Source organism: Corapipo altera, unplaced genomic scaffold, assembly GCF_003945725.1.
Source record: "Corapipo altera isolate COAL_440 unplaced genomic scaffold, ASM394572v1 126, whole genome shotgun sequence".
In the NCBI taxonomy this organism is placed as follows: Eukaryota; Metazoa; Chordata; class Aves; order Passeriformes; family Pipridae; genus Corapipo; species Corapipo altera.
In genome coordinates this window covers 2,743,046-2,757,204 of record NW_020884937.1, presented here as the reverse complement: position 1 = coordinate 2,757,204, position 14,159 = coordinate 2,743,046, and the positions used below count along the sequence as shown (strand labels likewise).

Below are 14,159 nucleotides of genomic sequence, written 5' to 3'. Positions count from 1 at the left end.
ATGTTTTAAAGCACGAGGAAAGAAAAACAAAGTAAAAATCAAACTAAATTGTCTTTTGAAGCATTAGAGATTGGAGGAACAAAATCCTGGAGGAGATGAAGAAGGTCTTATGGCTTCTGAGAGATAAGAGAGTGATTAGATCTTGGGTCAGGCTTTCTCAGGGTTGATGCCATGTCCATGTTGCATTTACTCTGCAGTCCTGCCTGCTCTTTTCACCAAAGAACTGACAGACCAAGAAGCCACTGAAGGTAAAAGTGTCTCCCTGCACTGTGAGCTGAACAAGGCAGCTGCCAAGGTGGAGTGGAAGAAGGGATTCAAGACCCTCAAGCCAAGTGACAAATACAAAATGAAACGGGAAGGTGTCTCTGCTGAGCTCACAATCCAGAACCTGGACACGACGGACGCTGGGAATTACTCCTGTGTGTGTGGGGACCAGCAGACCATGGCAGTTTTGACAGTTCATGGTAAAACAAACAAAACAAGGCGCACACTGGAAGTAACTATCCTGTTTTCTCTGCTCATTTGGACAGGTCACACTCCCATCTCCTTCTTTTGCCAGAGCTTTATCCACAGTTCCATCAACTGGAATGTGTGGCACAAGAGGGGTATCAGGGTCCGAGCTCAGAGTGAACCAACCAGGGTTGTTCCCACTGTTTTAGTTAAGGATCCATCATTTTGCTTTTCCCTTGAAAGTTCCTTTATTAGACTCCCCGTTGTGCTCAAACCAAAAACTGTCTTTCCTCAAAGGGGTTATGAGACTTTTTTTTTAAAGTCTCATAAAATTCCCAAAGGTGAGGTTGTTCCATGGAATCTTATGCCCACACTTCATTCCTGAGACAACAAGGTGATTTTACACTTACAAGCCAGTTGTCATGGCATTCAGTTGGTGTCCTGTGTAAAAGCCCAAATCTTCTAAGGGAGGACAAAAGGGAGAGCTTTGATTTTTTTACTGAACCTGACATCTTCGAAAGGGTATGTCAGTTCAGGTGAAAATGCTTGTTTTCCCACCCTGTATTGAAATGAACAATTTCATTTCAAACTGACATTTAGAATGAAACTCCAATGTTTCATTTATTTTTTTTTTTTAATGTGAAATGTCTCTTTGTTTGCCTGAGGATGTGAAAACACAGCAAACATCCTCCCCTTACAGTTTAAAAAGTCATATAAGAAAACCATTTTTTCCCCCTAGAAATTTCAAACTAGTCTTTTTGCTTGAAATTTCAAAGGGAAAAAAATGGACTTTCTACTTCTGTTTGTATTGATTTATGACTCTAAGTACATGTTAAATACTTCTATGGATTGCTGGAAGCTTTAAATCCTTTCCTGGTAATGACATTTCTTTCCTAATACTGATTCATGGAGACTCTCGAGAATCTGTGTTCTTGTATCAAAAAATCCATTAAGATAAGAGGGAAAATGGGAAGTTAAACATAATTTTAACTCTTTGGATCATTACATCTCACTGCTCATGTTGCTGTCCTTCAGCTCTGCCTGCATTTTTCAAAGAAGGGTTGAAGAACAGGGAGGCCACAGACGGTGGAACAGCCACCCTGCACTGCGAGCTCAGCAAGGTCGGGGTCCCCGTGGAGTGGAAAAAAGGGGACAAGACACTCAAACCCAGTGAAAAGTTCAGGATGAGACAAGAAGACACGGCTGCAGAGCTGCTGATCCGAGATCTGGAGGTGCAAGACACAGGAGAATATACCTGTGTGTGTGGAGAGCAGAAGACCTCGGCTGTCTTGACAGTCCACGGTAAAAAAGCCATTCTGGGTTGTGATTTCAGTGTCTCCAGGACATCCCTTTTCTCTCTCTTTCCCACTTGCTTTGATGTTTTGATTCTGCAGTGTTTTCTTGGTTTGCTGGTGGTGTTTCATCCCGTCTCCCGCTGTCTGTCAGTTCAAAACTGGTGACTTTACAGCAAAGTAAAGAAGAGTTATGAGAATTTTTCATCTTGGGCACTTAAAAGACCTCAGTAGCAAGATTATTCTTAGAGGGTTTGTCCTTGTGTGTCACTGCTGTCAGTGGGTTTTGGTGCTTAACCTGAGGAAAGCTCTTTAAAACTGCTGAGCTCAGTTAGTGAGAGGTTTTTCCATTCAAGAATTAATGACTGTCCTCCTCTTTTTCAGGACTTTGATATATCCTGCTGAGGATAAATTAAATAAATCCCACCCCACAGCATTATTCTGCAGATCCTGACTTAAGGGGTAGTGGGACAGGTTTTGTTCCTGTCTCTCCTTTGGTGAACAATGATGAGCTCTGGTTGCCCCTCCAGAAGAAGTAGTTCATGTACAATCCAATAGATAAGAGAACAGGTTTTATTTGAGATATATCTTAAGGGATAAGGTGGTTGTAAGGACAGGTGGACAACTGTGGAGTCAAAACTCTTCTCCTAGATTTTCTGCACACTTTTGCTTCCTCTTCTTTCTTCCACCTGGAGTTTATTTCTGTTCCTCCCCTTCTCTGACCCAGCACTTCCATCCCAGTGCAAGTCTCTTTGTTTATACTTCAGTGGCAAAAAGCAGCTTGAATGCTGCTAAAAAAAAGCCCTGTATTCCTGACATTAGAGACATTTATGTCCTTGGAAATTGTGGCTGAAAGGTGCACCCGAAGTTATGTTACTAATTTATTTTCTCAACCAAAAAGATAAGTTATGGTGTTAGGAAAGGTAGGGATCTCCAGATGGCAGTGCTGTCACCTGGGTTGAGGACTTCCAATCCAAAGTCAGGTCTTTGATGTTCAAGATAGATGATTTCAGACTGAAATAGGTGAGAGGACTACTGGAATCATATGGGAAGTGATGAGCATGCTGATAAATCAATGTTAGAAGCAGGTCATGGCAGTAACATCCCTGAGGGATCCTGCAGTAGTTTTCTAATAGATGCAGTTTTCCAGACTCTATGATTTGTTTTCCTGTGTAATCGTGAAGGACTGGCCTCAGCACCTAGCTCTGAGTTCCTCAAGGTCTGGTTGATGGTTTTGATGCCCTCTCTGTTTATATCACACCCCATAGCTTTGCCTGCACTGTTCAAAAAGGATCTTGTCCCTGTGGAAGCCACGGAAAGCAGGGCGGCTGTTCTGCAGTGTGAGCTGACCAAACCCGCCCCAGTGGAGTGGAGGAAGGGGCAGGAGGTGCTCCAGCCTAGTGAGAAGTACAAAATGAGGCTGAAGGACACCGTTGCTGAGCTGACAATCCATGGTCTGGAGGAACAGGATGCAGGAGATTACACGTGTGTGTGTGGAGACAAGGCAACCACAGCTTCCCTGACAGTGCATGGTAAAATATCTGGGTTTAATAGGAGTTTTCTGTGTTGTCATCTGTGGTCTCATGGGGGATCACAATCTGGTCTTGGTCCCATCTATTACTTTAAATTGTTATGACAGCTGTACCAACCACTGGAAATATCTTCCACTAAAAGTCCTTCCCTTGGGACTCACAAATAACATCCTTTCAGTTCCTGCTTTTTCCTGTTGATGGAATCTGGAAGCAGACAATGAAGAGCTTGATGAAGTCATAAATAGCACTTGGATTATTTCCACTAATTAATTTCTTTAGGGCATATCACTGAGATTTCAGTTGTTTTTTTTTTCTGGAATGAAATTGAAAAGTTATGAAAGCATTGCAACCTGTAATTTTAAATCACATAATGTTCATTTTAATTATTAAGCTGGTTTTAAGAAAGAGCTGTGCATAGTTCCTTGAGATCTTGGGATCAGTTTTGTGTTGTTATATCCTAAACTGCCTTTAAAACATCCCTGAGAATACTGAAATTATAGTTTTACAACACTGATTTCCAAATCAGTGAGAGCTGAGAAGCTGAGACTGGGGTGGTGCTCCATTTCATGCCCTGGATCGTACCATAAAGAAACCCCTCTGACTTATGAATAAGGTGTTTTCCAGCTGTCCAAAGTCAGTCTTTTATGGTTCTTGGAGCTATTATTAATCAGTGTGACATGCTCAGTGTGATCCATTGCAAAGCACAAGGCAGAGGTGCCCCCTGAAATAATTCTTTGCCTCTCGGGTACTTTATGTTCTAAACCTTTATAGAGCAAAAGGCTTTAACTCAGTGGAGCAGTCAAGACACAGTTTTCCCTCGATTTTTAAAGTGCTCTCTCTTCACCTGTGACCTTCAGCCCTCCCTCCACGTTTCAAAGAGGAGCTGAGGAACGTGGAAGGCACGGAAAAAGGCACGGCCACTTTCTGCTGCGAACTGAACAAACCCGGAGCCGCCGTGGGGTGGAGGAAAGGAGACACAGCCCTGGGGACAGGTGACAAGTTCACCATGAGATGCCAGGGCACGATTGCTGAGCTGGTGATCCATGATTTGGATCTGGCAGATGCTGGGGATTACACATGCTGCTGTGGAGATCAGAGAACCACGGCCGCGCTGAGAGTGAACGGTAAAGAAAAAGGAAATATGTAGCAAATTCAAAGGGGTTGTTTTAAAACAGTTATTTTTCTAAGAGCTTAGTAGTGTCAGCTCTGAAAGTGCAGCCTCATTTCTGATGAATTTAGCAATATGTGCTTGGACATAAATGCCTGAATGGACTGATCAGTACCGGGCACAGGTCAGGTGTTAAGGTAAAAATCTGAGATATTCATCTTGGTATTAACTCATTTCTTTGATGCTCATATTCAGTGCTAAGAAATGGGAGATCATATTATTGTGATGGTGGTTGTGAAGATTCTAATCTAAAATCCTAAAGCTGAGAGGATAATTTGTTGCTGAGATATTTTTGATGCAGTTTTTAAGTGTTTCAGAACAACTCGAGGGTCAAGCTGTGCCTGACCACTGTCTGAGGAGGGACAGAATTCACAGAATAGTTTGTGTTGGAAGGGACATTTAAAGGTCCCTCACAGTCTCAAGGAAAAGAGAAGTTGATGCCTCAGATAAAGTTTCATTTGTGAAGTTTTAAAGCAATTAATTGTATTCCAACAGAATGTAGACACTCTGGTCAGGCTTTATTTTCCATTCTGGCAGGTAATATCCAAGGAATGTAGGGCTCAATCTTGCAGGTCTGGAGAAGCTGAGACTTGCTGTGGTTCTCCATTTCATGCCAAGGACTTTACCATAATAAAAAACCTCCTCATATTGATGAATAAGGTGTTTTCCTGCTTTCCAAAGCCACTCTTTTATGTTTCTCAGAGGGGACATCAATCCTGCTTGATTAGGAAAGGCTTTGCTTGTCACACGTGGTTGACAGACCACAGCTAAGCGGTTGCTTGAGTAGCTGCCATGGTCACACTTTGTGCTCATTTTGAACTCCTCAGCCTTGCCTGTGCACTTCAAGAAGGAGATGACAAACGAGGAAGCCACAGAAGGTGGAACAGCCACCCTCCAGTGTGAACTGTCCAGACCTGCCCCTGTGGAGTGGAAAAAGAAGCACAAGGTGCTCAAACCGAGTGAAAAATACACTGTGAGGCAGGAGGGCACCACAGCACAGCTGCTGATCCACGCTCTGGAGGTCAAGGATGCTGGGGAATACACCTGTGTGTGTGGAGAGGAGAAGACAACTGCAGCACTGACAGTGCATGGTAAAGGAAACAGAAATGGGGGATTTTTGTGGGATGTTTCTCCCTTCTCCTCTGGAAGCCTCAGTCCTGACACACAGTGAATTCTTTCCCTAATCTTGCCATCATTAATTCTGTTGATAAGAGATTTTCTTCTTTTATTGTTATTTTTATCTAATTCTCACTAGAATTACAGTTCCATTGATTAAACTAATATTTTCCCTGTTTTCTTCTCCCTGCTCTTGTTGGTGCACGGCTTTGCACCACGCCAAAGGCTGAAGATGCCACACACTTGCTTTTTTTATTCTGTTTTACTCACTTTTAACTTGAGCCTTGGAGAGGTGGAGCAGCAAGAATATTCATACTTCTTGAAAAGGATGATTAGATTTCAAACTGTGTTAGGATTTGAGAAATAATTTTTGATTTTGGTTCAATGCAACTTTTCTATATAACTCCAACCTAGGATAATGTAGATTTGCACCCAAGTGTTGCAGAATACTCAGCATTATAGTGGAAGAATAATTCACAGTCTTCAGTCAAATTTATCTACAACTTTCCTTGGAAGAACAGCAAACTTTATTTTTATTATTAACACAGGACAGTCAGAAGTATTTTCAGCCTCTTTCACACCTGGAAATTCAGTAGGTCTGAATTCAGGGAGCTGATTTCTTTGCTTTACTGCCCAGACCTTTTCATCTTTGTATTTATCAATAACACAAGGATTGTTTCAGTCTTCAACTTCCAATATAACCATGGAAAATAGAGTTGGAAACGTCGTTTAGTCCATCCTCAAACCCGAGGTCACCATCATTCCAGCCAGAAAGTTTTTCTTGATTTCAGTAATAGTCTTTCTTGAACTGGCTTGTCATTTTTCCTGTTTCAAATTTTATGAAAAAATGATAAATACTTGAGTTTTGATTTTTTTTTTTTTTTGAAACGTCCTCCTTTTGAAACTATTTTACAGAATTGAAAACTTTCCTCATGTCTCCATTTTGTCTTTTCTTTTCTGGGCTGAGAACCTTGATTCCTTTTAGCCTTCCTTCATAGGCCATGTTTGCTAGACTTCAGTCCATCTTTGCTGCTTTCTGGACCACCTTGAGTTAATCCACATCTTTCTGGAAGTGTGGTGGCCAAAAGCAGAACTGCAGCTCTGCACCTGAGGCTTTGCCAGAGGGGAGCAGGATGGAAGGAATTCCTGTGTCTTGTGTGGGACACTCTGTTTTATACATCCCAATTATGATTTCTTTATTTGCATCCGGGTTGCGTTTTTCAACTTCCATTTTTAACAAGATCTCTTGTAATCCCAAATCCTTTCGTACCTGTTGTTCTCCTCCTTGTATTTGTGTAGTTGATCATTCCTAAACAGGATATTTTCCACCTGCTCTTGCTGAATTGCAGCCTGTTTTTCCACCACTGCTTCACTGAGGTTTTTTATATCTTAATCCACTTTGACAAAGTGCTTTCACTGTCTCTTCTTTCCCACCTTGGGATCATCTGCAAAATCAATGACAACTCTGCATTTCATTGTCCAAGTCACTAAAGAAAATGCTGAATAATACTGGATTCCAGAGGACTGAGGAACTCAACTCATTCTTTCATTGTGAGTGTAAATCACAGCTGAATATTCTTCAACTGTAGTTTTCAAATTAGTGGCACGTTTCTTCTGTAGTTTCACCTGTACCTGAGTTAAAGTAAGAGCTCTACTAAATTAATAATGTACAGCATATACTGGGTCTTTCTGTCTGCGAAGCTTAATCTACGTCAAGAAAAAATTACACTGGTCCACTTCAGGAAGAGAAAAGCTCTTGGCAAATCCAAGTTTTTCAAAGAATTAAATTGAGATGGATATAATTCCTTGGATCCTCTCTCTGCCATCTCTCTCTTTTTCCAAGAAGGTGAAGGGGATTCATCTTGTAGGTCAAGACTGATGAGTATTCCTAAATTCCCATTTTTGTCAGTGGAGATCCAGTCAGCACAGTCCATGGAAGACAGGGATGCATCCAGTTCACCTTATTTAGTAGACATGTGGCCAGCAGATACCTCTGCTGACTCCACTGACTTCACCTGGATCTTTCTTGACTGCCTGGGAGTTTAGACTCCTGTTTTGCATGGCAAGAACCAAATGTGTGTGTGTCAATGTGTGAGGCCTTTTTCACCTCTTAGCTTCTGGTTTTTTTCTTACTCGTGGAAGGTCATCCACTCATGCTCTTTGATTTCTCCAGTGTAAATGTTGATGTCTGATATTCATTGATCCTGTGCCTTCCATGATGAATTTCATCACCCCAAGGTGCTTTAAGAATAGTCAGACTATTTAAATATTCTCTAATAATTTTTTTTTCTTATCCTGGCCAGAATTCCTATTACTTTCTTCACTATCCTTTACCTTTAATATCAGAGAAGAAGGAATTAAACACTTTAGCTTTCCCATGTTGCTCACCATCAACTTACATTCCTGAAAGAGAGGTGAGCCAACATGGTTTAGTGGTGGCTTTGGCAGTGCTGGGTTAAAGGTTGGACTCACTGACCTTAGAGGGCTTTTCCAAACTAAATAATTCTATGATTCCATGATATCAGCATCATTTTGCAGATCACTTTTAGCCCCTCTTTCATGTTGATCTTTTGCCCAGGAGGTGACAGAGATTGGAAATGGGGAACTGCCCTTGACCTTCTTAAGACACTCAGAGAACCTGCCCTTTCTGGGTTTGTCTCTACATTCAGCAGTATTTCTTTTGCACTCATCTAAACCTCTTGTATTTTACAGTCCTCTTGAGTTTTGGGACATCAAAAAGTTTGTGATTTAGATAGACTATTTCTGATGATCCTTGGAGTGAATTAGTCTCTAATTATGCTCTAAATATTGTTTCTTTGAGAAGTTTTCCACTCTCTTAAACTGTTTTGTCCTTTAAGTTGGCATCTGCACGATCATAAGTAACAATTCTCAAATTATTGGAGCTTGTTCTCTTGTTATCCACAGAATTTTCTTTTGTTCTTCTCCATCAGTACCTGTCTTAAAAGCCACGAGCTTTCCTGCTTCATAATTAATGTCTGCACAATTATTCTCCACATCCTTATTCTCAAATATTTATTTCTTTTTGGTCAGAGAATGAATTGGACACCCTTCTCTGCTGTTCCCGCTCTGAGTTCCCGCTCAATTCCAAAGACTTACCAGGTGTTGTCCCAACCTGCTGCTCCCAGAGTACATATTAGCACATTACCATCCAGTCTTACACTCTGAATTACTCTATTCATTGTTCCTAAAGGGATGGGGTTTTAGGATGCACCTGAATTTCTTGGTGTGAAGATTACGGCAGATCTCCACACTGGAGACATCATCCTTTTCTTTTTATTGCTACCCAAGCACTTTCAAGAGATCTCTCTGCTCTTCATCTTGTTCTAACTCTGGGTTATGCCTATAGGCATCCTTAACACCTAAATTCAAACCTGATCAATTTTTCCTTTATTTTTTTAATGAATGGATTTTCCACGCTGAATTATACTGAGGAAGTTACAGTTTTGACCATACATGAAGTTTGCCCACTCCTACTGTTTATTCTCCATCCACATCTAAACCAATCAGAAAACTTGCTTAAAATTTACTTTAAAAAAGAAAATGATAAGACCCTTTTTTATCTGCGATACAAATTAGCATCTTCCTTGCATGGGATGATCCTCACGTCAACAACCAGGCATGGATAGATAGAAACACCAGGTTCATTTAGTTTGGTGGCCCGGAACTGCTTGTCATGAAAACATTTGCTGCTCTGTTTCTCAGCCCTCCCTGCCCTCTTCAAAGAGGAACTGAGAGACGAGGAAGCCGAGGAGGGCGAAGCTGTGACTCTGCGCTGTGAGCTGACCAAACCCGCCCTGGTGGAGTGGAGAAAGGGCCACGTGGTGCTCAGACCTAGTGAGAAGTACAAAATGAGGCAGAAGGATGTAACTGCAGAGCTGGTGATCCAGGGCCTGGCTGAGAGTGATGCTGGTGATTACACCTGTGTGTGTGGGGACAAGGAGTCCACGGCTGCCTTGGCAGTGCACGGTAATGCCCAATTCCACCTGGATGTCCTTGTTAACAAGTTTGAGTTACTTTTATCACCCTGTTCATTGTTATCTGTGCATAGTTCCTGTGAGTCTGACTTTGCGTTGAGCCGTCATGAGGATTAATTTTGTGATTTAGGGGTAAAACCTTCCAGCAATTCCATATACAAAGTGGTTTTAGGATGCCTAAAGCAGATGTGAGATCAAACCTGAGGAGAGCCCCCCACTGGTCCCCTCACCTTTCCTTCCCCTCAGCAGGAGGCTGTTTTTCTGTTTTAACCCTCTTCCCATTGCATCCTCAGTGCTGCCTGTGGGGATCAGGGAGAGCCTGAAGGACCAGGAGGTGACAGAGGGTCAAGAGGTCACTCTGTGCTGTGAGCTGACCAAGGCTGCCCCAGTGGAGTGGAGAAAGGGCAGCTCTCTGCTGAGAGCCAGTGACAAGTACAAGATGAGGCAGGAGGGCGCAGTCATGAAGCTGCTTATCCATGATGTGGAGCTGAAAGATGCTGGAGAATACACGTGTGTGTGTGGAGAGCAGGAGACAACAGCTGCCTTGATAGTGCATGGTAAAAAAAAACATATACAAATATCTGTATTACTGTACATTTCTTTGTCAGCTCACTAATATTGGTTGTGGGTGAATTGTTCCTTTCCATTTGTAAGCTCTCTGTAAGATCTGGTTGTGTCCAGGCTGCTTTTCTCCTCCTGTCTGTTGGTTTGTCCGATGTCCCAGAATGAAAACCTCTCACCCTAAAGTGTCCTCTGCCTCTGTACCACCCCATCCCTCCTGTAATCTGTGTGCCATGTGTCATGTTTAACGTCCTCTGTCCACTTTGTGACCTTCAGCCCTGCCAGCACTTTTCAAAGAAGGCCTGAAGGACCTGCAAGCCCTGGAAAGCCAAACGGCCACTCTGCGCTGTGAGCTGACCAAGGCTGCAGCTGTGGCGTGGAAGAAAGGGAACAAAATGCTCAGGGCAAGTGAAAAACACATCATGAGGCAGGAGAGTGGCCTTGCTGAGCTGGAAATCCGTGACCTGGAGCTGCAGGATGCAGGAGATTACACCTGTGTGTGTGGAGACCAGCACACCACGGCGTCTCTGGTAGTGAATGGTAAATGCAGATGACTGTCCACTTTTTGTTTCCCTGAAACACCCTGTTGGCTGTGTGAAGTGTCGACCCATCAGCTTTTCCTTTGGGATTAATTTGTGTGCAGAAAAGGAGAGCTTCTTGTCCTGACATTTAATTTTGGTCTGATATTCCTGAAAAGGAAGCTGAGGATTTGGCTGTTTCTCCACGCAAACTCCAGTGTTGTAGGTTTAAGGGAATAAACACCTAGAAGAGACTCCTGTTAGACCAGCTGATTTGTCCTGTCCCTGTGATAAATTCTTTAAATTTCACCTTGAATCCATCCAGCCTGTTGTACCTTGACCTGTCAGCTCAGCACTTCTTTGCCTTACAGTCACTGCTGGATTCAGTTTTCCAGATCATCGTAACAATAACCTCAGTCCCAAAGTCCAAACCCCCTGATTTGGTCAGATTTCAACTTCATCATGCTGATGGCTTAGTTTAAACACGCTATTAACTTTCCATTCCCAGCCCTGCCAGTGCTTTTCAAGGAAGAACTGAAGAGTGAAGAAGCCCAGGAAGGAGCATCAGTCACTCTGAGTTGTGAATTAACCAAAGAAGCTCCAGTGAAGTGGAAAATTGGGCCCAAAGTGCTCAAAGCAAGTGACAAATATCAAATGAGACAGTCTGACACCACTGCAGAGCTGGTCATTCGTGACCTAGAAGTAAAAGATGCTGGAGATTACACCTGTGTGTGTGGTGACCAGAAGACAACAGCAACCTTGGCAGTTCATGGTAAAAAGACCTTATTAAAATTGATAAATAACTCTAGAGACAGGCATCATTCTGAAGTTCAGTTGTTTCTTCCCTGGGTCAGAAACTTGTCTTTGTTTTTATCCCTTTCTCTTCGTTCTATTTATAACTCATTTCTTGCTGAGAGAGAGTCGCTCTTGGCAAATTTTGGGGTCATTATTAATCTGCCCTCTGAAAGGAGAAAACAAGATGTTTCTTTCTGCCCAAATCCCTTCTTCTCCATCGATATTTACATTTTCCAGCTCCAGCCCTGTGGTTCACTTCAGTCAACCCCAGTTTTCCCCAAAACACACGGGTATGGTCTGTCAGCACCTGCCCAGGAACTGGACAGCGGAGAAGTGAGGGTTAAATAAACCAACCCATAAATAAATCCTTTTGTTAATAACCTCATTACCTGATCTCTGCTCTCCTCCCATTGATGAATATCCATGTTAATGAATTAACAGTCCTTGACTTTGAGGAACTTGACCAGAGTTTCAGTTCTGCCCCTCCAGATTCTTCCAAAAACAGGGATCTGGGCTTTCCTGAGATATGGACTTTTCCTGAGGCATTTGGGGTGTACCCCTTTACACAAGGCACTTTTGTGGGTAAATGTCAATAATTAGTTTTCCTGAAGGTTGCTTCCTGTAGGTTGTTCTGTCTTTGGGCTGTGATTCCAAAATGGGAAATAGCAAGAATCTGAAATTCTTGTTACATGTAATGACCCTTCAAACTTCAATTTAAAACTAGAGCTAGTTTTATTTTTAAATCTGACTGCTTTCAGGTAGGTGGGGCTATAATATTTTAAATTAAAAACCCCCAGAAAATAACAATATCAACCTCCAAGAAATGCTACTTGTGTGGGTAAAATAATCCTGTGTGCAGCAGTGTTATTTGTGAGTGCTGCTGATCTCAGATCTGGGTCTTTCTGTCGTCTTCTTTCACCATGAATAACAACAGACACCCAGGGAACTGTCCCTTAGGGTGACTGAAATCACATCACACTTGAAGTAGGATGCTTTTGGAGTTTCTAAACTTGGTTATGGCTAAACATGTCTATAATAGGCTGGGGGAAAACAAAAAAAGAGGTATGAGGGGAAATGATCTCAAGCGTGAAAAAGAAATTGGGATTTTAATTCTGGTTTTCTGCTGACCATCTGTCCGTGTTGCATCCTTCAGCTCTGCCCCCACTCTTTAAGGAAGAGCTCCAGGACAAGGAAGCAGGAGAAGGTGGAGAAGTCGCCCTGCACTGTGAGCTCACCAAGGCTGCTCCAGTGCAGTGGTGGAAGGACCAGAGGATGCTCAAAGCGAGCGAGAAATACAAAATGAGGCAGGAAGGGACCAAGGCAGAGCTGGTGATCCATGAAATAGCTGAGGAGGATGCAGGAGGCTACACCTGTGTGTGTGGGGAGCACCGGAGCACAGCTGTCCTGACAGTCCAGGGTAAAGCCATCCTGACCTCCTGTTTCCTGACTGGAACCTCTGCTCTCTGCTGTAACCGTTCAGTTTTACATACCTGTTTGTTCAACCTTATTAACTAAACTCCCATTCATTTGAAAATATTCCCTGCCCCTCCTCACCTGCAGGCTGTGCCAACTGGAAAATTCCAGTCTGCCTTTCTCTGTCCCATCCTCTTGTCTTCTTCTTTCCTTAAACACATGCCTGCTATCCTTTCATCTTTCCCTTCTGCCATTCCTTTCCTAACACACAAACCCACTATTCTTTGGTCTTTCCTTTCCTGCCTTTGATCTCCAAAGCACAAATCTGCTTATTCTTTGCCATTCCTTTCTGGCATTCTCAATACTGACTGTTGTAATATGGGGAAAAAGAAGCATTAGTAAGTTACAATTTCTTCTGTACTGAGCTATGCTTATATTGGGCTTTGTGCCCATAACCTCTGTCCTAATGGACAGATTTCCATTGGGAGACTTATTTTCTAAGGCTGTAGATCTCCTGCCAGTCTTGTTTTGTTGGAAGAACCACTTGCTGTGCAAACAAAACTGGTGTTTCAGCTTCAGAGTGCTGGAGATGGGAAATGTGCCAAATCTGGCTAAACCCGATTTCTAGCTTGGATATTTTAACTTAGTCTCACTGCTGGGGACACTACATTTTTTAGATCTGAGGTATCTAACCTTGTCAAACAGGTGGAATGTCCCATTATCCCATTTACTTAATAGAGGGACATATGTGAAGGTCACCACATTTATTTCAAGGACACGACTTGCAATGGGTTACAGGAATGATGTGCAGTGAGGAAAACCATGTTTTGAGACAAGAACACAGGCTGGGATTCAGCATCTGGAGATTTTCTTTGGGGTCAGGAAGAACCTCTGAGTCCTGGATGAACCTTTTCAAGGATAGCTCAAGGAAGAAGGGATGAGGATGAGCGAGGAGCTGTGCCAACACTCAGAACACAGTAGAACAGCTCAATAAGTAGGAAAAGAGAGCACAAAGATATGAAGTTTGTGGGAGACACCAACACAGGGGAACTAAGGAGCTCAGAGATGATATTCTTGGTTTTTCTCTCATGGAAATTGGTAGAAAGCAGGTTGTTGAGGACGGGGCAGTTTTGCTAGTAGGAAGCCAGCATAAACCCCAAAGGATTAGGATATATATTCCCACTAGGATATTTTCACTTCTCTTCCCTCTCTTCTTTGCTGATGCTCGACCTTCCATAACTTTCAGAACTTCCCCCCCTGTCAGTTCCTCACCCATTCCTGGAGACATCCTCAGTCTGTAACACTTTTTACCTGCATCC

The 14,159-nt window shown here is 42.7% G+C and overlaps 1 protein-coding gene across 1 annotated transcript in view; it reads left to right on the top strand.

Moving 5' to 3' along the window:
- The window catches only part of OBSCN (obscurin, cytoskeletal calmodulin and titin-interacting RhoGEF), a 183,390-nt gene that overhangs the window by 76,407 nt on the left and 92,824 nt on the right, over positions 1–14,159 (top strand). Inside the window, exons 39-48 of the mRNA XM_027660600.1 lie at positions 198–464; positions 1,486–1,752; positions 3,011–3,274; positions 4,132–4,398; positions 5,270–5,533; positions 9,282–9,545; positions 9,847–10,110; positions 10,391–10,654; positions 11,141–11,404; positions 12,581–12,844. Coding sequence (XP_027516401.1) covers positions 198–464; positions 1,486–1,752; positions 3,011–3,274; positions 4,132–4,398; positions 5,270–5,533; positions 9,282–9,545; positions 9,847–10,110; positions 10,391–10,654; positions 11,141–11,404; positions 12,581–12,844 — 2,649 coding nt within the window. The remainder of the gene's footprint in view (positions 1–197; positions 465–1,485; positions 1,753–3,010; positions 3,275–4,131; positions 4,399–5,269; positions 5,534–9,281; positions 9,546–9,846; positions 10,111–10,390; positions 10,655–11,140; positions 11,405–12,580; positions 12,845–14,159) is intronic.